The 24,700-nt window shown below is 41.9% G+C and overlaps 1 protein-coding gene across 1 annotated transcript in view; it reads left to right on the forward strand.

Annotated features, from left to right (window-relative positions):
- LOC308185124 (potassium voltage-gated channel subfamily KQT member 1-like) overlaps nt 1–23,566 on the forward strand; it is a 524,663-nt gene extending 501,097 nt beyond the window's left edge. Inside the window, exon 17 of the mRNA XM_080572865.1 lies at nt 22,411–23,566. Within this exon, the coding sequence (XP_080428991.1) occupies nt 22,411–22,566 (156 nt within the window). The 3' untranslated portion in view covers nt 22,567–23,566. The remainder of the gene's footprint in view (nt 1–22,410) is intronic.
- The last annotated feature ends 1,134 nt before the right edge of the window (nt 23,567–24,700 follow it).

A 24,700-nucleotide genomic window follows, 5' to 3' on the forward strand; every position in this document is an offset into this window, starting at 1 on the left:
ATGACAAAGCTGTAAGTGAAAAAGCCTTAGAACATCATCTGAGTTAAAGCCTAGGCTGACATCAAGGAAGATTTGGCAAAAAAACAGGACTGTCCTCCCAGAGACACTGTGTTTCTTGCAGGCAGGAGCACTCTTCAGGAGAGAGCCCTACCGCACAGCCCTGGCTGTGGCTGATGGTTTCCCAGCCACAGCTCAACCTCATGACTGTCTAGGAGATATGAAGCATTTGCAGCTGACTTTCCAAATGAAAGTTTAATTTAGAGCCAGAAGACTCCTTCCGGCTTTTGGCTCCTTTTCTTTGAATCCCTGTTCAGTTTGAAAACCCAGCTCCAAACCCAGCATGCAAGATGGCTGCATGCTAGCCCCCAGGCCGTTTGCATTTGTCCCTCACTGCTGGTGACACAGCAGAGCTGCTCCCCTGCAGCTGTCTCCTGGCCACTACTGCTCAATCAGCTCTTTGTCACTGGCTTGGGGACAGCAGAGTGAGTGCAGCAAGAGAGAAAAAAAAAAAAAAAAAAGGAAAAAAAGAAAGAAAAAAGATAAAGGAGATAAAGGAGGTGACAAATTGTAATTGGTCCTTTCTTTCCCTTGACTTTAGCTGCTGCTCTAGGGGGGAAGGGTGAAGCAGAAAGAATGAAGAACGCCAGTACCTTGAAGGAGGAGAGAGGATGTCTGACTGGTTTCTGAAGGAAACAAATTAGGATGTGTGCATGTGTGTGTCCATTTGCCTGTCTGTCCTTTGAATTTTACTGCTTGCTTTCACCGATGAAAAGTAGAGGTCTTGCATATATTGCGTCTCTGCAAGTTTGGTAAAACTAGCTGACTGAGCAGAAACTGGAGACCTGTGCAATTTTTTTCTCTCCCAGCACAGGATGCAGTACAAATCCAAAATGCTTTCCCCAAGCCCCACTGCATCCACAAGAAATGGGGCTACTGCACAGACCCCATGACCTAGAAAAGCTTCATTGAGTGCCTTCACCAAGATGGACCCCACATATCCAGCCACAAGTCAGTGCTGGGCACAAGCTGGCTTCATTAGGTCCACACTTCCCAGACCCACGTCTGCTAAAAACTCTAGATAGCTCCACTTATCTGAGCATAAGCATGGTTTTGCCATTATTTTGCTCATCAACTTGGCAGAAGCTGTATCAGCGGAAGCACTGCATTTTTGGTAAATTATGCATTTCTACTCAGAGTGTTTACCAGGACAGATACTTTGCAAATTCAGACTCATCCTGAAACAGTTCATGTTGTAGAGGCTTCAGTCACGCAGATATATAAAGTAGACTTTTTTTTCCTGAGCTTGTATATTGCACAAGAAAACAAAGTTCTGTGACTTGAGCTCCTCTGCTTTATGGTATTACAAATGAGAGATAATAATAGTGGCTGTGGATTGCTTCACAGCTATACTTCAGTCTCTGCCATTGAATCTCATCACTTCAGAGGAAGATATTTCCCTACTTTAAAAAGTGTTGTGAAAATAAACTGTTGTGATGTGATCATAAACTGCTGTGGTGAGCCCAGGAGAAATTAATGGACTTGTCTACTTTTAAGAATTAGATGTTAGGGTTTTTTCAGAGGAAATATGTTTATTCTCATTTTTTGTATGCATGGTGGGATGTGCAAACAGAAGCTTCTGTGTGCACAACAGCTGCCTGAATCATGCATGCCACCCAAAATTTTGCTCACAGAAATGCCAGTTTATGCATAAAATAGCTCAGATATAACACATTTCACACAGTAAGGACCATTTATGTTCCCTCAGCAGTCTTTTGGCTGGCATTCTCAACAATACCAGGCATCTCAGAATCAATAACAACTCTTGGCACTAAAAAGTCCCAAACCCAACCAAAACTCTTTTCTTTGATGATCAGTTAGACAACTATAAACTTGTGGGAAATGTTTTGATGTCTCGCCAGGAACAGATAGTTTTTCTTTACTGGCTGATCTCTTTGATATTGTATTGGGATCTCAAGAACTTTTTTTCTCTGGAGGGCTTTGAGAAAAATAGGACTTGTTCTTGGACTCTCACAATATGTCCTGTAGGGATTAAAATAAAACTTGTTTATAATCTATTGCTTCCTGCATTGAAGGGGCTTGCAACGTCTGCCAGAAAACACTGTACTTTGTTGCTATTGCCACTGTGTTTTGTTTTGTTTTTCTTTTTTTTTTTATGTAGCAAATTCACCTAAGACCAGGCAGCAGAATCAATAGCAATAGTTAATGGCAAATTATTAAGAGAGTTTTCTTAGGATTGACTCATTCCCGTGTACAGGACTAGGTTTCATTAGCAACATTTAAGGTATTATGGTTTTTGACCAAAATACTATTTTGCTGCTTTGGCTTTCATGAAGTTCTCACTGTTTCTATACACAAACCTCAAAAATTAGAAATACTGAATTTTAGAAATATGAAGTAAATCAGCTGATTGTTGCAGACAGCAAATTTGTTTGCAGGCTCAATACTCCATTGTCTGAAAGGATAACGAGCAGTCCAAACCCATTAGATGAATCAGCAATATGAAATCAACTTTACTAGAATCAGCAACAAAGAAGCAATTCACCACAGATCAGCATGGACTATGGATGTGCCCAGAGGCTTTGAACTTAAATAAATAAGAGCAGCTGTAATTTTTTTTTCTTTTTAATTAAAAATATCCCTCTTTTCCAACACACCAGTATTTCCACCTTCATTTTTCCTTTTTCTGTGAATGAGTAGTCCTGGAATCAATTTTGGATGTTATGAACCATAACCCTAAAAATCATTAAATGACTGCTCACATATGTATGACTTCCCTTCACTTGAAAGGGTCAGAAATGCAAATGAATTAATTTGCAGGATGAGCTTGATGCAGAAAAATGTTGTTTACTTCATTATGTTTTGAACAGTCCATGGTTACCCCCCGCTTTGAAAAAAGGCAAAAGCCATATGACACCAGAAAAAGTTTCAAGACCTTTCAGCAACTACTGAAATTAACCTGATGAACCCAACTCTTGCCACAGGCAAGGTAAACAAATTGACCCTATGACTTACACATAGCTTTACTTCGCCTGTAAGTGGAGGATCACTGGCGTCAGGAGTTTCAACAAGAAAACTGAAGCTCTGTTTACTCACACAACAGTTCTCTTTAAAAGTGAAGGACAAAACAAAATAGCATAAGTAATCAGAACAGTGAATTCACTTTCATTTTAATCTACAAATCTGCCTAAGTCACTTTGACTTTGTCTGGGCATAAAATTCTCTAGTTTCAGCCTCCAACACTCTTAAGTGGTGCTTAAGTTTAATTGCAGAGTTGTGCCAACAACAGGGCTGTGTTAGGTGATGGGCTTTACTGTGAGGGCACATCCCACAGCCTTGAGCTTTGTACTGAGGTATTTTCCAAGTTATTGTGGGAGACTTGGCTTTTCCCCTTGATCCATCTTCAGAAGAGTAGTAAAATAGAAAGCTCTGGTTTAACCCGTCCTTCCTTCCAGTGGGTTCCCAGCTGTTCAAGCTCTTTTCCTTCATACATCTCTTTGCACATGAACACTGGCTATATGATGATTTGGAAACCATTTCAGTCCTACCTTGTCACCTTGAGAAGGCTGGTGGGCCTCACTTAGCAGCTTAAGCAAAGCAAACACACTTGGCATAGGTTTTATCAGGGAAAAAAAAAAAAAATATATATATATATACCTCTGTGCTGACTTGTTCTGGACCAGAACACGATTGTATTGACCTGCACCTTTGGATTGATCAGCTGTGGCTGCAGAAGCATGAGAAGCAAGCCTTTACTCTTCAGCCCCAGGACACATCCAGTGGGAGAAGGTATCAGTTCAGGAGGGGCTGCCCATGAGAATTTGGCAATCCCAGGCTGTCCATGGTTGGTAGCTCAGTTGTCTGGTGTGGCAGGATGCCTACTCTTGTGTAGTCATGATGACTTGTGTGGCAGTTATTCCTGTGGTTTATTGACAGGGCATATTGCTGAATGAACAGCAGGAATAGAAAGAATTATATTCCTGACGTGTACTGGAACAGCTAATGGCACCAGTGTGTCCAATATTTGTCTCCCACCAACTCACAAGTTATGTGTCAAACAGAAAGGACGAGAACAGATCATTGATGCATGTCTAGCCCCAGTAGAGATTAATAAACTTTAATAATGCAAGCTTGTCTGGAAGTGAGATTTTAGGGTATTCTGGTATTTATTCACTCATGCAGGAGAAGATTTCTCTCTCTAAACTCTAAGTATTGGTATCCATTGCTGTTCTGTAACTGTCCTGATTCCTGAAGCCACATTTTGACTACAAGCGTCAAGTTTAATTACACCCTAAAGAGGGTTGTAAATTAAAGGAAATTTAATGTAAATAAATAAATATGGACCAGATAAAAGGTAACACAGCTATAGAGCATTCATTCAGCCAGCTGAGAAGATCATGTTAGTTCCCACTGCCTATTCTGAGAGCTGCCCTGCCTTTTGTTACAAAGATTATTGCCACATCCCATAGCATCCACTGTGACAAGGGAAGGAGAACTTTCAGGAAAAATGAGCTGAATATTATGGTAGTTTGTAGGCGCGGTGCAGACACCCAGCAAGCGCACATTTTGCAGCAGGGACCCATTCAAGGGGAGTGAGAAAGAGTGATTTGTTCTTTCCTCTGCTTTCTGTGAGCAGCACAATTCATCTGTGACTAGTGCCATCAGTTTCTATGTAACGTTTTGGTATCATCTTCCCATCCTTTCCTTCCTCCCAAGGACCAAACCCCAGTAACCAGGCACCAGTAACCAGTATAGGCAGCCCATATTCCACTATATAAAGGAGAAAATGGGAAGAAACTACCCACAACATTACCCTGAAAGTCAACAGGACCTTTACTCAGGGCTGTGATGATGAGAAAGTGGAGAAGGTTGTTCTCCATGCTCACTCCCATGCCTGTGGGCATGAGTGCAGGGTCCAGCTGGAGCTGGCTACAGACCTTTGATCGCATATCCAGCTCCCATCCATAGCTTTGTGAACAATGCATGCCAGACTTTTGAATGTTTTAAACCTTAACCTTATATATATAAACATTCTCGTTTTTCTCCTGGTTGTGTTTTTGTTGTGCTCTTCACCCTGGTTTTCCATTATTAATGTCCTTCAGTTACAGTGGTAATAGCTAGGTTCCTTCACTGCAAATGGATTTTCCTCCTCTCCCCAGAGGGTTTGAGGCATGGGGACTTGGGGTATGGAGCGCAGCTTTCAAAAATCAGGAGGCAGAATGCATTTTACCCAAGGTAAAGGTGATGTGTCACATATTAATTGATGTAAAATATTTTAGACTGTGATACCTAGGGGCTTCATATGCTGGATCTACCTTTGGGAATGAATCTTCCCATTGTATATAAAACCCATCTAACTGCCAAGAAAAGAAGGCTTTTTAAAAAATGCATTTCATCATATAATGTTTACATTTCATTGTTATACACTTACTGGCTATTTGGCAGCTGAAACTTTTTAATAGTTCTGTTTTTCTTCTTTTTAAAAAAAAGCTAAAGGGATCCTGTCAGATTTGGGAGGCCCAGAAACTGACCTATTGTCTCTATTTGCCAAGTCCATGTAATTCCTTGTACAGGATATTTTCATAAATGAATGCGTTGGTAAGATTGTTTTAAAAGGGGGAAAAAAATAGGAAAAAGTGGCAGGAGCCCAGCAGGCAGTGATAACAAACACATGCAGCTCAGCACAGGGGTGAGCAGCCCCTCAGCAAGAAACCTCTGGGCAGCTATAAGGCAATGAATAACCCCCACCATTGCCATGCTTTGGCAGTTAGAATTCATGAGTCAGCCCCGCCCCTTCCAAATTATAAGGGGGAGATTGGCTTAAGAATCCTTAGGCTTTAAAAATAATAATACATGTGGGGTTTTATTTTTGCCAATTTTTCTGATGTTCAGACCATTTACTATACATTCTGCTCGTGTTTTCCCATTTATCTCACCAGCCCTGTGGTCCAGTGCAAAGTTGCTTCATTTTTTAACTGAGAGCTGAAGTTCTCATCTAATCACTCCACTCCAGGAGTCGGGGCTTAACAAACAATAAACATCACAAGCCTGACAATAAGCTCTGAGAGCTTGCACTGGTGATTGCTGCAATAACAAACTTGGATGTTTACGCAGTGTAGAAAATAGACACAGTGAGAAAACAGGCTTCGGTTTCAAGATATAAATCTTCCTGTTGTGAGAAATAGCTTCAGAGTGCTGTTTGTTTTAATTAATAGTTGCAGGATAGTGAATAATTGGGATAAAATAACTGGCCCAAACCTTCACCTAAATTCTGGGAAAAAAAAGAAGAAAAAAAAAAAAAGGACATTATAAACTTACCTTAAGATACAAAATTTCCAGTTTGCTTATGGCTTAACATTTTCAGTTAAGAACTTAGAAATAGACTCCTGAACCTGGTTTTAAAGAGGTAAGTGTCCTGATTTTAAATCTGGCTGTCCATTTATGTTCCTATATATAGATTTAGGAAATCTGACTTAGGGCTTCATTTCCAAAAACTATATACCTTGGCCTCTTTCATAAATATATTTTTATGTTCATATATATGTAGAGAGAGATATATGCATCTCTTAAATTCCTGGCTTCAAGCCTTCACTTGGCAGTGAGGAGAGTATGTGAGAAGACATATGCAAAATAAATCTTTGCATTCCTCTAGCACCTTTCACCTGAGTATCTCAAAGTAGTTTACATCGAGGAAGAATTATGCCATATAGGGAAGTATTTTTAGCCCAGCCTAACTAGAGAGGAAACTATAACATGTAGTGGTTAAATGACTTGTCCCAGGTCGTTGTTGTTCATGCTCTTAGTTTTCTGGCTTGACCCATACTGGGAAGTGCTGTCTGTCTTATAAGCAGGGCTTTTCTTGCAGAAGGAGGATTTGGAGTTTGTGGAAAGAGGAAGAGCATGTGGAGGTTTGGTCTGAGGGTTGGATTTCACCCGCAGCTGAGTAATCCCTTGCTCCACTCTCCTCCAGCCCCCCTGTCAGCCTTGCCATCTCCTGCTTCGTGCTTCTTCCTTGGCCTCCAGGGCCTTTCCCCCTGCCGCCCTCCTCCCTTCTTGCATCCCATCTCTCTCTGCCTTTTAGAAAATATGGCCCTGACCCCAAAGGTTTTACAGGCTAAACAGACATGACTTTATGTGTGGGTGAGAGTCGCTAATAAAAGCAGTTGTCTTGCCAGCACCCTAATCACTTTGCTTAAGTGTTTTATGCTTTTCCCTCATTTTTTATCTATTTCATTTATTTAGATTATAAACTCTTCAGGCCGGGAATCTTGCCTTCTTCTTCTGTCTTTACAACCCCTACCACAGCATGGCCCCAAAGCTGATTGGAGCCCAGCGCTGCTACCACAGCACAAACAATAATAAATAAAACCAGGACTGCAAAGAGATTATAATTAGAGCTGTGCAAAACTCAGCATTTTTGGTTTTCATTGGTTCCTCCATGCTGAGTCTACATTGTGTTTTGGATTTGTGTGCAAAAAAACTCAAAGCAAAACTCCCAAAGTGGCAAGCATGGCCTGGTCTAGGCTCAAAGTCATGTACAACCAGGGTGTTTTTTTATGGTTCCTCCTTGAAATTATAAATCTGCCAAGTCTCAGTCCAGGTTTACTGAAAGGTTCTTGAACCTTTGCAGATTTTGGGAGTCAGCCAAGTTTTTGGTTTCATTGCAAAAGTCTTTCTCAGCTCTGCTTAACATACTAATTGCCACAGCATGCTGCCCTGTGCTTAACAAGAGGATTTAATCTTTCCCAATAGCCCACACAGGTCCACTTGTGCACTCCATGGCCAGCTTTAAAATCATACTTCAGATTTCCAAATTCATCAGTGGTGCCCAGTTGTTGAGGGTGAACAGGACAATGTCTGCCATCTTTCGCAGAGACACTGGCTCACCTGCCTGCAGCAGAGCAATCCCCCACCTTGCCTGCCCTGGTCCCACCAGGACAGTGGGGGGGGAAGCCAGGCAGGAGCTGCTTGATGATTTGGTGTTCCTACCAAGCACTCATGAGACTTCCTCAGTCACATGGGAAGCATTTCCTTGAAACCTCGGCTAGTCAGAGAGCCCTTGTTTTGCTGAAGTAGTCTGTGACAGCTGGGCAGGTTTCTGAAGGGCCTATCTTTTTTCACAGATTGAGTTGTGACTTTGTGTTGGTGGTGGTTTCTTCTCCTTGGAGGTAACTCAGCCTCTTGGAAGCCCCATTACACCTAGTGGCCATGTGTGCATTTGCATGTGGCTATGCACAAGATGGACATTCAGAAGCAGGGTGAAGTCTCGGTGATACCTCTTGTGCTCCCTACCAAGCGTGTGCATAGCTGCTTTGCTGGGTCTGAGCCAAGAAGACCATGAGGACCAAATTACCAACCTCTATACCAGTGCCCTTCCTTCAAAACATGACAGATAGTATCCCTCCTGGAGTATCTGTCACGTTTAGACCTCCAGCACTGGGGCAGAGCCCTGACATGCTTGCACAGTGCTGAGCATGTCTGGCTACCCCACTGGGACATGCTGTAGTTCTGGCCCTGGGGACCCTGCTTCTCTCCACCTTTACTGTAAGGGAAGAGGATAGAGGTGAAGAGTAACAGCCCTGAAATAGTGGTGACGTGTAAGAGGCCACATGGCAGATGCTGACCACATTGTAGATGTGGGGCATGCAGTGGAGGTCCCCAGCATCAGGAGACCAGCAGCCTCCCTGGGCAGGGGGAAGCCTCGCATCCATGCAATGTGCAGGGCTCCACACAGTGCCAGCAGGCTATGGGAGATCTTTTTAAATAGCTGGCTGCTGATAAGTATATCATACAGAAGCATTTTGAATGAAAATGCTTCCATTCCTTTCCTGTGATAGAGAGAACAGCAGGTAGATAGTGAGAGGTGAGACGAGGTGTGGACATCTCCCTGCATTATCAGGAGAGGAAAGAAAGGGCATGAGAGGGCTCAGCTCAGTGCCCCTAGACAGCTTGGGGGAGTAGAGACCCAGAGGTCCTGCATTTTGCCTAGCACATCACTTGCATCTCTCCCAGGCTGCTCCAGAGGCTGTGCCAGTGAGCCTGGTTCCTGGCACTTACACCCTGTGTGTCTGTGCAAGACCATACATGCTTTAGTCGTATGTTGTCACAAATGTTTGAACATGAGCTGGCAGGAGCTTTTACATAGAAACACTTCTTCCTCAGCAAAATGTGGAAGAACCGCTATGTCTCAGAAAATTGTGTTGAGTTTGATAAACTTTTTAGGAACAATAAGGAAAAACAAGTCAGGATTGGAATACAGGTATTTCAGTGTTTTCAAAATGAATACAGGTGGGGTCATGTATTTCTGTGATTTTTGTCTTCTGCAAATTATTAACAAATAAAAAAGGAACAAATCTAGATTTCATAACAAAGAAATGAAATTATCTGCTTTCATCCTCATTTGGTATGGTCTTGTGTCTGCAGGATTCTGTTTTTATCTTGAATCTTTTTGCAGGATAGGAAATTCAGTTCCTAGTTAATTAAAACCTTAGTTCAAATTCCTAGAAAAAGCAATTGTGTTCGTCACCATAGACATTTCAGGTGAGTATACCAGAGGTAAGGAAAGGCTGGGAGAAGACCTCTGTCCTTTTTTTTTTTTTTTTTTTTTTTTAATGGGACGCCTCGACTGGAGCACAGCACATGGCCCTGGTTCACTTAGACCTTTGCCTTAGTAAAAGAACCATTCAAGTATGGTGGAGGAGGCGTCAATGGCCCTAGGAGCAAGGCTGGTGGCAGGGATGGGAGGACCTTGCATGGTGGGACCTCTTACCCTGATTGATTTGGTGACAAGGGCTGGGGCAGGACAGAGAGCTGGTGTCTGGCCTGTCAGTGTCCTCACATATGCTGGTGTGAGAAGAGGTGACAGGAGAGAAATGAAAGCACTAGTTTGCCACCAGAGAGTTTGTCCTGTGACAAGGTATCTTTCACTCCAAGACATCTTCAAGGCACATGGCCAGCTACAGCACAGTTCTCCAAAACTCTTTTCTTCTGGGCTCCCATGGGCCAGTGCAACCTAGAGCCAGAGAATGGAGAGAGTCCTCTCTTGCTAATACACTTGCAATGGTGTCACCTGGTGGAGCTGGAGACAGGCATGCATTGAAGGAGTCTTACACTGAAAGCAAGAGACTGGTGTCCACACCCTAGACTTATTCTGACAATGCTTCGCATTCCTTAATTCTAGTTCTAGGGAAAACTCTTCCTGATAGTTTTGCAGCTACTGCTCCCAGCATTGTTTTGATGTTACTGAAGATGCTAAAAAAGTAGACCTGTAGTTATTTAACTTATTTGGCTTTGTGTTTAATAGATTTAACCTAATTATCTTTATATTAAGGGTAAAAAATAAAAAAATAAAAAAAAAAAACTGTTCAGAAGAGTGGTGATTGCTTTGGGGGAATTTCAGAAAAAGACAATCTTCGGATGGTGCAAGGAAATAGACAAGTGACCTCACCTTATGCTTTCCTGGTCTTGCTTCTGAGCCCAGCAAGGATGGACCATGTAAATGTACTGCAGGACAGAGGGCAGGATACTGCAGCTGGGGTAGGCAGGGCAATGCCTTGCAGCAGCAACAGCAGGGCTTAAGCACTCTTTCATCTTGGCTTCAGGGCTGGGCATGCAGTGAAGGAATCCAAGCACAGTGGTCAGACAGCCAAAACCAGAGCCTCAATGTCATGTATTCATGGTGATGGTCATTTTTGTTTTACGCTACACTGGTGCAGAAAGACAGCACCCAGTCATAGATGGGATTTTTAATAAGCATGAAAACATGAAAGTGAAAGCTTTCTAAAGTATTAATTAGCGAAAAGATAGATATCTTACTTTCCTTCTCACTGATAACTAGTTCCATATGGAGTTAAATAAACTTGCTCTGAAGGGATGAGAAACACTGCAGAACAACAAATAACCCAGGCAGTTTTTTTTAATACAGCTTAGACACACTTGACATATTATAGATTATATTGAGTTTGTAGATCAAAGTCATAGTTCATGGCTAGGAAAAGTAATATATGAGCACGTAGATGTGAAGCTAAGCAACTAAATCTCCAGGGTCTCAGTAGTCCCAACAAGTATCTATTTTATTAATGAATTATAGCTTATTGACCTGAAAAAGATCTGTTTTCCCTCACAGCAGAAAGTTGTGTTCTGTGGCTTCCCAGCTTTACCTGTAGAACCTCAAAAAAAAGCAGTAATCCAAAATCTTAATTAAATTCCAGCACCAGTTCAAATTATTTTACTAAATGCTGGGGCAGTGAAATTTTACCAGACCATTCTCATACTCCTACACCTCAATGTTCGTGTTAATACATGTCCCTTTTTATTGCTGTGCTTTTTCTCTGCAATGATATAATATGAAAAAGAAGAGGTGTGCAAGAGGAAAATGATTGTTTCTGTGAGCAGGACCTATAATAGTCTTCTCCCCAGCAGTATTCCCTGCAGTATAAGGCTAAAGAGCTGTAAGAGTGATAGTAAGTACAACAGTCTTTTTTCCTTAATTAACAGTGCAGTGCTTCACAGCAGAAAACTCAAGCAGGTTTCTGCTGACTTAGCATATGCCTTACAAGGAAGAAATCTATCTGGCAATTATGGGTTTGAGTCTCCCGCCCTGTCTCCTGTTGTTTTTGTAAGACACTGGTACTTCTGCCACAGGCTTCTTCATACAGCTGTCCCGTCAATGCCAGCTTTCATAGGTAATCCATCTAGCTCAGCAGAGTTCAAATAAGACACCTCCCTTTCTTAACTTTAATTAATGCTTTATTTGAGTCTCCCCTGGGGATGTAGCAATGCTGATTTTTCAAACTTCTCTGTTATTTTTCAAGCACAAAAGAAAAGGAAAAGATCCACAGAAGAGTTTCTGGATTGGGAAAAACTATTTCACTCAGTCTCCTACTCTCAATCGGTGTTTTAAATCCCTGTGGATGTCTCTTTAGCTACAGAACATATTATGCAATTAGTTCTCTAGCTTGAGAAGGAGAAAAAAGACAAATCCAGTCAAATTCATTTTCCTTGCAGACTGTTTTCGTGTTCTGCATCCACAATTACCGTAGCTATAGCTAGTTCATGCACAGATTTATGTTGTCACAGACCCTCACCCCACCTATTGCTCAGATCCCTCCAGGTGCTGAGCAATCTCATCTAAAGTCAGAAAACTTTTCTTGCTGTGTAGCTGCTTTTCCTGCATTTTGTGCCTGTGGCTTTACAGATCTGGGAACAAATACTGTGGCCTGGTGCAACTGAGCTGATACAGAAACATCCTCAATGTGAGGTCACTGTGGCTGCAAAACCAGATCAGACAGTCCACCAGTTCCCATTACTTTTTCAAGAATTTTTTCAAAATATATGTGTGACAGTGCTGTTAATCAGGCTCGATATACACAAGCAAGCTAGTAAAATACATCAAATGACAGATAAGCAAGACAGGCTAAAACCATAGGGTGCAGAAAAGCATGTTTAAATCATAAGAATCAAGAACAGCTACACCCTCAACCAGCATCGTCTGATAATATTTTACTTGCTTTGGGTTTTGTGTTTTAATGAGCAGAGAATGGTGCTTTGTAATCCTTGTTATTTAAATGCATAATACTACTTTGTGCTTCTGTAGCTTCTTCCTCAAATTGTGTTGCATGCATTAAGCAAGACCTGTGGTATCTCTCAGAGGGTGTGAGAGTTTCAATTAATTTTTTATATAAAGGTGACCCTAGAGGCTTTTCCCATGCAGAGCTGAAGAGAAGTAAGGGAAGAAGTTTTCATTCACACTTTTCAATCATGCATGGTACAAAGGTACGGTTTTCACTCTCCATGATCTATATAAGTTAGCTCCTATCAAGTTTATTTTATCAGTCTAACTGAAATAAGGCACAGCAAAATGAGTGTCCAGGCACAGATTCCCCTGGAACAATGAAAGGTGTGTTGCAGATTTGATTTCCTGACATCAGCACAAGTCTGTGCACAGACCAACCCTAAGTTTTGCTAAAGGGTTCAGCTAAAATTGTATGACAATTCTTTGGCAGAACTGAAAAGTGAAGCATAGGTGGTGGCCTCCCAGATGACACCCTCTGATCTCTAGACAATCATTTTTTTTTTGCTTTCTGTTTTTACACATATTTTTTATATACATATATATATATATTTATTTTTTTTCCTGGCATAACTACAGTGCCATACTTTAGCCTTGCTCTGCTGTGTCCAGTTCAATCCTCAAAGAGACAAGAGTAGGAAAGACAAAGGGACACCACCATCTTTTCTCTTCCTGTCCTCTTCCAACATGGACCAATCTTCTCTTGCTTCCTCCCTAGTGCCAGCAGTTGAGTCAACATTTTAGACTGCAATTATCTTTTGTAGGTCTGTGACTTCTGTTTTGTACCAAGACATACATCAATTTCGTATCATTTCATGTCAGAAAAAAAAAAAAAAAAAGAGGAATGGCAGATTATTTGATTCATGGGACTAAAATATTGATGAGGGTTATCCAGAAAGTGATTTGTCCTAAATGCAAGAAGGTTGTGCTGGGGAGTAAATCAGAGCTCAGGTTTATGAAGTCTTCGTCTAGTCCTACAAGAACAGCCTGGAACTTTTCTAGTACTTACATGTCTTACTATCTAGATCGCCATCACCATAATGCCTGTGCTCCTCCCAGTAGCAACACTCCCTCTCCCTTTGCCTTTCTTGCCAACCTAAAAGAAAAGATGGACTGCTAACCTGAAGTAAAGCTTTTGTGTGTGCAAGTGTGTCAACGGAGGGAAGCTATGTATCAATACTTGTGATAAGGCATACAAATGTTACCCCGTAAACACAGTCCACCGGTTGTGCTAACCAGATGGTAGCATAACCAGATATCAGGTTATTAGACCTGGACTAAGTGAATTCATGCACTGATTTCAGCATAAGTAATCCTTGTAGCTAAGCTAAGAAAAACCAGTCATGAGGCTGGTGGGGCTAAAGTTTGTTCTTAGGGAGAAAATTTAATACAGCTTAAAAAAGCAAAAGTAAAGGCAAAACAAACAAAGTGTAGATGGTTTGGTACTATTTCTTTAAAGGTTTAGGTGAGGCATAAATACTGAGTTCATTACACCCGTCTAAAATGCTGAGCTTAACACATTCATCTCGTGAAAGGCTAAGGTCACTTCTTTCTCAATGCTCCTTTGGCACCATTTAAATACTGTGTCACATTTTTTATCTTCTTTTTTCTCTCCATCCACTATTGTTTAGAGATTTAAAAATTAAATTAATCAGCATCTTAGAACATAAGTTCTAAGGTTGCTTTATTGTGAAATTAAAGCGTGACTCACAGTAGCTGCATATCCACCTTTGTGGCTGGACTAGCTTTGTTATTTTTCTGTGTTGTTTCTTTCCATGCTGGTTTTGCAGCAGGACATGTAGCCACACAAAATAATGAGCTATGAAATGGCAGTGCGTCATCCAGGGTGTGGCTGAACAGCGATGTCGCAAAGAGAGATGGCAAGATTACAGGGAGGATCTGAGCAGAATCTGGAGGAGGGTGAAGAATGAAATGTCCTGCAACAACAAAAATAACCGTTTATGTATGTAAATCAGGAGAAAAGGAGTTCTTTAAAGACTGATTTACCTACCAGGAGAAAATCATGGGGGGAAAAAAAAACAAATGTTTCAAAGCACTGGCTGCAAACAGACACACAGGTGCATGTGCACGTAGCTAAAATGAGACAAACTCCCTCAGTTGTTGCAGCATATCCAGCAACCAAGTGCTGCTGCGTAATTACAGCTGTGGAAAGCTCTCATGTCCACTCGAGGAGTGGCACCGCTCAAATTTCTTCAGCTGGGAACAAGTACTTCTGGGAGCATTAGAAATGAAGCTGCCTGGTTTCCTGAAGCTCTGTATTTTGTGGTTGATTAGCTGAGACTAATAAGGGGCAAGAGCTGAGAATAAAGCTTTTCCTGTGGTCAGGGCATCCTGTGTGGATTCTCTAGGGTCTAGTAATATGGTTCACCTTCCTCTTCTGTCTTTCCTTCAATGAAGCACCAAGTTTAATGTCTATCTTCTGCACAAGTAGCAGACTTTCAGTAAGCTGTCCGAACTTTCTATCTGTAAGAATTCTGTCCCTCTGTCAAAAGTGTCTGAAACTAGCCAGCTTACTCCAAACCTGCTGTGGTAACATAGATACATGATCAGGTAAATCTCATTTACTTAGGAAGTTAGAATCCATTTAATAAAATAAAAATAAAAATAAAAAATAAAAAATGAAATTAAAAAAAAAAAAGTCACACCTTCACCGAAGCAGTAAAGCTTATAACATAATCTGTATGTGAACCAGATCTGTTTCAGAAATCCAGAGCTAAACTCTTGAGAGCTGCCTAGCAATTAGGCAAATGGCATCTTACACCAGGACCAGAGCCTGCAAACACAACTCATATATTGCAGAGGTTCATCACTGCAACCATGGCATAGGAAATATAAGTATATAATGCTCACCAGAAGGGTACCCGCAGGAAATACCCCAGGAACAAAGCGCAGAGAGACAGACCTTTGTGTTTTCGTTTAAACAGGAAAGGTAGATGGAAACCAAAACAAGTGAAGCTATACTTAAAATAAAGATTACTATATTTTAGGCCACCAAAAGTTGTAAAACCTGACCTAAGAATGGGTGGGGATGTTTGGAATAAAGGAAGGGAGGCCTGGAAAATTGTGGACTTATCCAGATAAGTTTGATGGAATGAAAATAAACAACTGATATCTGCTAAGGGGTATGTATGTAGAATAAGTCAAAGAAGACAGTCTGGTGGTTTATATATATTTTGGTGTTCAAAGAGAATTGGTCTTCCAGAACAACAGGCTCTCATGGAAAAGGTTTCTGTGTTGTTTTTACTCATGTACTTTTGAGGTTAGTGGCAAAAGCTCACATTGACTAAACCTTTTTTTTTTTCACTATTTTTACTTTCAGCAGAACAAAGTCAGGAGCTGCACAGCTAAATGTTGGGACTGGGAGTGCTGGCAGTCAGCTACCATTGACATGCCACAGTGAGATGTTTCCCTGTGTTCGTACCACCCAGCAAACTTGCTTTGGGGTACAACATTGTTTTAGGATTCAGGACAATTTCAAATCTGTTACAACTCATCCCCAAAACAGTCAGTTAATGGGAGCCTGTTCATCAAAGATGTTTTGTTGTTGTCGTTGTTGTTATAAGAGGAGAGACACACTGCCAGTTCTCTGATAATATTAATGCCAAAATCATTTCATAAAGGATGCCATGGTGTATGCCAATTACCATTCCTCAGAGACTGAAAAAATGGTGGTGTAGATATATCCTTGTGTATATATGTGGATGAGTACTTTAGGAGACTCCAAAAGCTTATCCTAAAGGCATTGTCTTGCAAACTGTTGACCATTCTGGCTCCAGTCCAGTAAAGCACTTAAATATTTGCTGAACTCAGCAAGATTCTTCGCAGCCTTCAAGCTAACACATCCATAAGCGCTTTGCAGGACCAGCCCCCGGGAAGCTGAACAAGAGCTGTACCTCGGACAAGAGAAGTCTCCCCAAGCTAGTCGTGGTCTCTGTGGCTGGCATGGCTATTTGCTTCCTTACAGACAGCTTCCAACAGACCATGTCAGTATGCACATTGGCTGGCCATGATAAAAAGTGGGGAAAAATGGCTTCACTATTTAACCTCAGAGAAATTTTGCTAATGGGGGACAAGTCAGGTGAGATGGAGAGAGTTTTGCATAGAGCTTTGTTTTGTATGTAGTGCTGTAGAGAAAATATTTCCCTTCACAGAATCAGCAGTCTCTGGATGACAATAAATCCATACAGGGACATGCTAAAAAATAAAGTGATTCCTAAAATAAACAGTTCAGACTTCAAATTGTACGATAGGCAATTAGTATGTTTGAATAACTGGATGTAACTGTAGGCAGACAAGACCAAATGTGCATATAAAGCTAAACATAGGCTTTAAAGGATCTAATCAAATCAGTCCACCATCTAGTGCAAGGAGAAAAATTGTGTGACAGAACTAGTCAACATGAGAAAATGACCCAGATATCTGGATAACAAGCTTAAGCTAAACCAATATGTTACACAAGTCAGAAATGGAAACATCCATAAAATGGGTTGCACTAGTTTAACTAAATCGTATCTGATTTTGCTAAATTAATACCATTTCCCCCTGTGAACCAGATCTTAGGTGACCTGTGACAGGTAACAAGTTGGGAAATTTAGAAATATGTCAATGCTCATGACAGACAAAGTTTCACATACTCTCTTCTCCCCATACAAAATAAGTCCTACCCATCGGACTACTCTTTCCAAAGCAGTCAGGGTTAGAGCTCTCAAACAGTGTTCGGATGTCAGAGCGAATGGAGCCTGCTTCATTTTAGCTACCTTAGGAGCACGGAGCTGCAGCTAAGGCTGGAAACAGAGGAAATGGGAGGCTTTTGGGAGGGCATGTCTAGGTGGTAGGAGGACAGGGAGCTCAGAGGTGGGCCTCTGCTAGAGAAGGGGTGTTCAGTGGGGGCCCTGGTGGTTTGGAAACCCTGGGCTGCAATGTTGTGTTTGTATGCAATGGGGCAACTGGCCACAGCAGCTCTGGCCCCAGAGCTGTGTGTGGTTCATTTTGCAGCATCACTGGAAAATATCACATAACACCTTGTAGAGACTCTGGGAATGCCTTTGCTCGCCTCCCATGGCCACTGTGCTTTGTTGGCTTTTGGTCATCCATGCTTACTTTTGCTCTTTGTTGTAGGATGGGGGCTGATGATGTTGGGGAGAGAAAGCCTGAATGCCCTCTGGGGCATTCAGAACCAAAGCATTCATCATACAGTGGCTCTAATAGCAGGACATGGGGCTCAACAGCACAGTGTGGCAGCCCTGCCACTACAACTTGGGCTGGCCCGTTGGCACAGTCTCATAATTTTCCCTGCTTGAATTAGGCAAATAGGAAGCCAACGTTGATCCAGCTTAAAACAGCAGAACTTACTGTTGCTCTATGACATTTTGATTGATAAAACAAACTGGTCTGTCTTCTCTCCCTGCTTCATTTCATGCTGCATCCCTGGCACCAGCAGCCCAGACATGTTTCAGACAACTGCATGAAGGCTGTACAGCTCAGCCATTTTGATCGGTTCATGTAGAACCGCTACGGGCAGGGAGACAGCAGAGTCTTAAGGAGGTGACAGCAATTTATTTTGATTTATGGGGTTTAACTTTTGATACAAAGCTCCACCTACTTAGCAACATATGAGCATGTTTGTAGGTTTGCAGATTCACTTCAGTGCTCCAGCAGACCATCTTCCCCTTCTGCTACTCCTCTGGAAACAGTTCAAGTTAGTGTGTTGTGCACATAATTGATAGTGGCTTTTCCAGCCTCCAGAAATAATATTAAAAAGATAGGCACAACATGGGGGGAGGGATACTTCTGGATTAAAGTGAGAGGATTTGGGAGAGATCATGTGCCTGCTCCAACTGAGTTTTCCACACATGCATTTTTTTTATAGTGTGCATGTGCAAAAACATGTCAAAAAGCTCTCGGGGGAGTTAGGAATCTGTCCAGCATGTGACAAATCCCCAGTAAGAGCCAGTCCTCCTCCGTGCTGCTGCCATTCCTAGAATCCTCTTTGCCACAAGGCATTTCTGCAACAGGAGTTCAATGAGGTATTCAGATAAGGGGTTGAGAACTAGCTTTCAGGAAGAGAGGTTTAAAAGCAACCACAAATGTGAAAGCCAACCTGTTGCTCAAGGTTAATGACAGGGACATGTTGTGTCCCAGAAGGTGACTGACCCGGTTCCCCTTCAGGGCTTGCTGTGGCTCACTGGAGCTGGCTGCAAGATGTTTTCTTTGTCCATCAGCCCTGCATGTCACCATGGAATCCAGCCCCTTTCTGCGGGGGGGAAGTTAAAATGAATATACATTTCAACACTCCTTCATCTCACCTCATAGCCCCAATAACAACAGTGTAATATTTTAAACTGCTTTTGCCGTCTCCTTTCTACAGGGCACTTGAAAGGATATAAAAGCATTTTAACAATTTTATAGGTTGTCTCTGGAGCTCTTTTGTGATGTGGGAGAACAGAAGTTTTGTTGCCATTTGCCCATGGACAGCTGCCAAACTCACCTGTCTCCAAGGAGCCTGCGAGGGGCATATCACATCTCTCTGGAAACTCTTCGGCTGGGCCGGATGGCTTCTCACTTTACTCAGCCGAGAAACATGTTGCACAATTTAACCCCTTACCCGTGCACTTGTCTGGCTCTGTTATTCAAAACCAGCAGCTCATCCTGTTTGCAGCAAGATTTAAGGAAAGCAGTAGCTGCTAGATGGTTTGAGAGAAATCTAAAACCAGGCCTTTTTTCTGAAAAACCCTTATCCACGTGAAAAGTCTTTAAATCCTACAAGTTATCCTACTGACTTTAGTCAAGCCTTTAAGTGTCCCAAACTCTCTTGTCAGTCTTTAATCTGGATTAACTAGCCCCTAGATTTGAATTCTTTTTATACAGGCTCCAATTTGACAAGGTACTTAAGAATTTGTCTTTCTAACTAAAGTTTTACCAGCTCAGTTGCATTTTAAAAGTTAGGCATATGTTAAAGTATCTGAAGCAAGAAAGTGGTGTCATGATATTGTGAGTAAAATGCAAAGCTAAGGATTAGAAGAGACCTGCCACTGACCACATTTTACAGGTCACTAAATTAGCACTGTCCTGCTTCTAATCTCAAAGATGTCCATTAAAACTCTCCTGTGTATCTGGCTGGAGAATTGTGCACCCTGATTTGTTAATGCTGAGGAAGCATTTGCAGTTCTTCGCATGGAAGGTGTGACAGAAGTATAGTGTAATCAACTCCCTTATGTATCAATTTCTCTTTTTTTTCCCCCACAAATGAATATTTACATTCTCCACCCTCCTCCTCTTCTGGAAAGAAAAGCGCATGGAATTATTCCTATTGCATTCTTTTACTGAGTTAACAAAATGCAAAGAAATATAGCAAGTTTAAATGACATGGAACAAGCAGGCATAATTTATCTAAGATCAAGTGTGCAGATCAAAATCAACAAAACCTTACAAAAGAAAACCCCAAAAGATCTTTCATCTGCCTGATCCCATTTCGCTGCCTACACCTTCTTTAGCCTACTGTAATATATTCGTTCTGCTTTAGTTTCTGCTCTGCACAACATTTCTGCTTAAGAAAGATTCTGTTGAGTCATTACCAACTTCAGCCAAACAGGCTTTTCAAGAATGGAGAAGAAAATAAAGGCTGTGGTTTTTAAATTAATTCCATGCTGCTTAACCCTTCAGCTGCTAGTGATTTCCAGACTTCCAACCAAGTTCATGCTTAGCAGAGGATGCTTCTGCTTTGCCTGAGAAGAGGATGCTTCTGTTAGTGACCGCATGAGAGAGGGAGGGACCTGCCACAATTGCCCACTCTCTCCCAGAATCTCATGAGACAGGGGAAAAATCAGAGTTGCCACTGGTGGCACAGGAGGCAGAAGCAACTTTTCTGGGTCCCTTTGCCTGACCAAAGATCATCAATACACAAATGAGTTGCTGTTCAACTAAGACTCACCTGAAGCCAAGCACCAAGTGCCCCTCGCCTGGGGAGTGCTGCAGTGAGCATCCCCAGCCCTCCCACACCCACAAGTGCTGCCCTGCCCATCCTGGCCACTGCTCAGGAGGTGCCAGCTGTGCCCCTGAAAGCACCCAGTAGAAGTCATGGTGAAAGATGATGCTAGCCAACCCACGCCATAAATCCCCCCTCTTCACTGCTTGAAAATACTGCCTTGGATAGAATAACCACACCAAAGCAGGGACAGGGAGAGGGGCATTTCTGCTAGAACACAGTAGCTGTGAAAGCAAAATTGAAATCCAAATTGAGAGATGAGTACATCTCCCCTCATGAGGCAGGAGTGAGACTCCAATCATCCTTCATCAAGAGAGCAGCAGATTGTATATAGGAGAGAAGAGTGGTTGCAAAAATTATATAGCTTAAATAAGCTCCCGGTACCTTGAGTTTTGAGGGGCCCCCAGGGGAACAGACACTTGGAGTGAGAAAAGGCAAAGGAAGGGAAAGCAGATAACATGATTTTCTTTGCACCGGTTTTTAAAGCAATCTCTGCCTGCTAAACTTTCAGTCCATGCTACCAATGGTTATTTCCAAAGTTATCTTTGCACAGAAAAAGGCTGGAATCCTTCTCACTCTCATTCTTTCTCCCTTTTTAATGAAAGCTCAGTTTAGATCTGATATCACTTTAAAAGGTTTGCTATCAAAGTTTATTAGACCCACTGGGACAGATCACAGTTTTCAGAGGCTCAGACTTTCACAGGAGATAACTGTAAAGTAAATCATCCAATGTTCTTAAAAATGCTCATTTTTCTTGGGCTCATCTATTACACAAAGCTGCACTGTATTCAAGCATCATTATAAGCAATCCCAATGGCTTACAAGCTGCTGGCCACAGTTTTGCCTTTAGAGCAAACTACAGCAGTCAACAGTCTACAGCCTGTCCTGCTGGCTGACATGAAGTTGAGCAGGATGCCATCTGCAGTTAATGTAAGCCCTATCATAGCAACACAATAATGCCCCTTTGGGCTCCTAGATAGAGGCCATGATTCCAAGAAGCGGTAGGAAGAAATTGAAAGTTGCTTTTCCCTGCTTAAAATAAATAATAATAATTAGAAAACACTCCTCTGTCTAGGGACTGCATGAGAAGTTTCAGATGGAGAGCAATGAAATGAGAAGAGAGATTAGCATGTCAAGCTTCCTATACAATGGTTGTTTGTTTTTTTAAATGAAGTCATTGATATTATTATGTGTTTTTTGGTAGGCTATCCTAACAATGCATGGGAATAAACATCATATCTAGTAGGATCTCTGACTGCAACATGTATCACAGAGGCATCTATTTACAGTGTGAAGGGAGGGGAGCAGTTTAGTTTCCCAAGACAGGAATGGGAAGCTTAACATACTAAAACAAAACTAGGGCTGGTGATGACTTTTTTTTTGGGGGGGGGGGGGGGGAGGTGGGGGAGGGAAGGGAGGTGGGAGACAGGATAAACCTAAGAAGGAAAGATAGTTTCAGGGCAGATATTTGCAGGATGCATCATCATCAAGAGAAGTTGTCAATGCTGGGAAAATGCTGGGAGACAAAATGGCTGACAGAAGGGGTCAAGTGCTGGGGCTACCAAACGTCCTGGCCTTCTGCTGCCATGTCACATTGTTTTACACCCTTCCGTGTTACTTCATAGCATCCCTGAACTTTCTATTAGCTAGAGAGGCAAACTGCACAAAACTGGAATAGTTCTTGGTTCTTGGGGACTGCAGATGCCAGCACTCCCTGCCAAGCTTTCACCTCCCTGAGCTTTTCACCAATGACTGCCTCTCACCAGCAGCATATGCAGCCATTTGACAGCTCATCTGCTTTCTGGTTTCTTAACAGGTCATGCAGATGGACCAGAAGCTAGATGACATCCTGACCATGCTCCATGCTCACTTTGGGGATCAGCCTCAGGCACAGATGTCAGGGCCAGCCACCCCACCTGTCAGACAGCTACAGATAACCTCGGATTCCCCACCAATGAACCGGAAAATTTAAAAGCCAGAGCACAGCCACATGCCACCCTCTCATGCTTTTACATCTGGTCTTGGTGTCTCAGGATTCAGCTGTGTTGTTGGTGAAATGAAATATTCTGCTGTAGTAGATTAAATAAAAACAGAAATAGAAGCGGCAGCAAAAAGCCAGTCACGCCCCTAGGAGAGCACATAAGTTTTGCACCTGTTTTATTAGCTGTCGTTAGCTAACCTACGTCAGCCTGTGCCAGTCCCTTGCAGCCAGCCCCATTTAGGCTGACTGCACACGCACAGAATGCTTGGGTAAGGTAAGCACCTAAGCAAGGGTTAGGATGACCCATTCATGGGCGTGAGGGGAAAAAGGGCTGTTTTTTTGGCATTTAATCACTAAGTTTAATGCTCGCAGCATGCCTAAAAGGGAAAAAAGAGCCAGCATTTGAACATGAAACAAATGGAAATCAGTGAACAGGAAAATTAAACAGCATGTTTTGACTTCTACCAAGCAGTGAGGATCATAAGAAGGGCAGATTTATATGCTAGTGTGAATGACAAAGTAAAGACAACAGGCTACTGATTAAAAATATGGAAGTGTACACAGGCTGGTTGACATATGAAAGACTGAAGCAAAGACTTCAGCTCATTAAAGCAAAGGGTTGCAAATAAGATGAAATGCATGTTGGAACAGACAGGCAAGAGAGATAGTATCTGCGTAGGCTTACTGCACAAGAACACTCTAATAGCTATCAGCTACGCTGATGACTGTTATGCAAAATGTTCTCAAGCTTTTACCTTCATTCAGCAGCGGTTGTTGACTCCAGTTGCCTTAATTTTAACATAAGAAACCTGTATGGTAATTGGCTGTGAAGTATCTGTAAAGCTCAGTTCAAGTCACTGAGTAACACAGTGCTGCAGGAGGGCTGCAGCTGTGATTGAGAATGGCAAGGTTTCTTAAAGAAAACAAAAATGCACGTACTGTTGATGAAAGCTAATCGCTGTTTAAATAAAGTGCTGTATATAATTTTAAATGCTAGATTTTTTTCCTTGTAATTTGGTTGTAAATTGAGTGCATATGCTGGCTGATATACTGTCATTGTGAAATGGGTCCTACCTGGCACACCAGAAAAGGGATGGTACAACACTGTTGCTAAATATGTAAATAACAAATTGAGCTAAAAAGGGTGTAGTGCTTTTTATTCAACTCTTTTAAATATATTTACATAACCAACTGTTTAAATGAACAGAAGTCTGCAGAGCAAAGACCTGATTCCTGGGAAATCCTAAATATATTCTATTCTCACTGATATTTATGGAAGCAAAGACTGCCTTGCATTTAACAGCAACCTGAAAGACTGGTCCCTTAATACTCCTTAATAAAATAAATTTAATTTGGACCAATGAGTGGTCCATTTCAATGTAATCAAATTAGTTTCTATTACCTGTCCCTTTAAAACTCTTTCCCAGATTTGTGTGTCTGGGAATTCAAGCTTGGAAAGAGCACTGTGAGACTGATTCCAATCTTTAGATAGCAGGCGCGTCTTAGACAGAATATTAATGATGTGTGAGAGGCAATAATAAAAAAAAAAAAAATGTTTTTTTAATTAAGTCAGCTGACAAGCTGCCGTTCCATCTTGTCTGATTACTACAGAGTTACTGAACATGACCAAATACAGCATGTAACATGAGAAAATGGTAAATAATCATTGTCAGAGCACTGATTCCTGGCTTTTGGACAGGGCCATGAGCTTCAGCAGTGGTCCTGACTCTGGCCACTCAGAACTAAATGGGCAACTGAACACTGAAGGCAGGTACCATTTCATCAGTCACAGGTGAATAATAACCTTTGGGATCCCATTGCCACAGAGGTTCAGAAGATGAGCAGCGTGGCTTTCAGTAGAAGAGCTCTGTGGCCAACACAGTATGAAATGTCCTTCTGGTACATTGCACATATTTGTGTCCCAGCTATGCATAGTCACCGTTTTGTGGATCAAGGAATGTAACAGTATCATACTTTCCAATGAGTCTCAATGGAATTGTTAAGGGACTATGCATACAATAATACCTACTACTGCGATGTCCTGGAGAATACACTAAAAAGCCGTTCTTCAGAAAATTCAGTTAAACAAAGTAGGAGTGGTCTCAGCTAGAGAGAATGTCATATG

This window comes from Anser brachyrhynchus (assembly GCF_964034855.1).
Source record: "Anser brachyrhynchus genome assembly, chromosome: 1".
NCBI lineage: Eukaryota > Metazoa > Chordata > Aves > Anseriformes > Anatidae > Anser > Anser brachyrhynchus.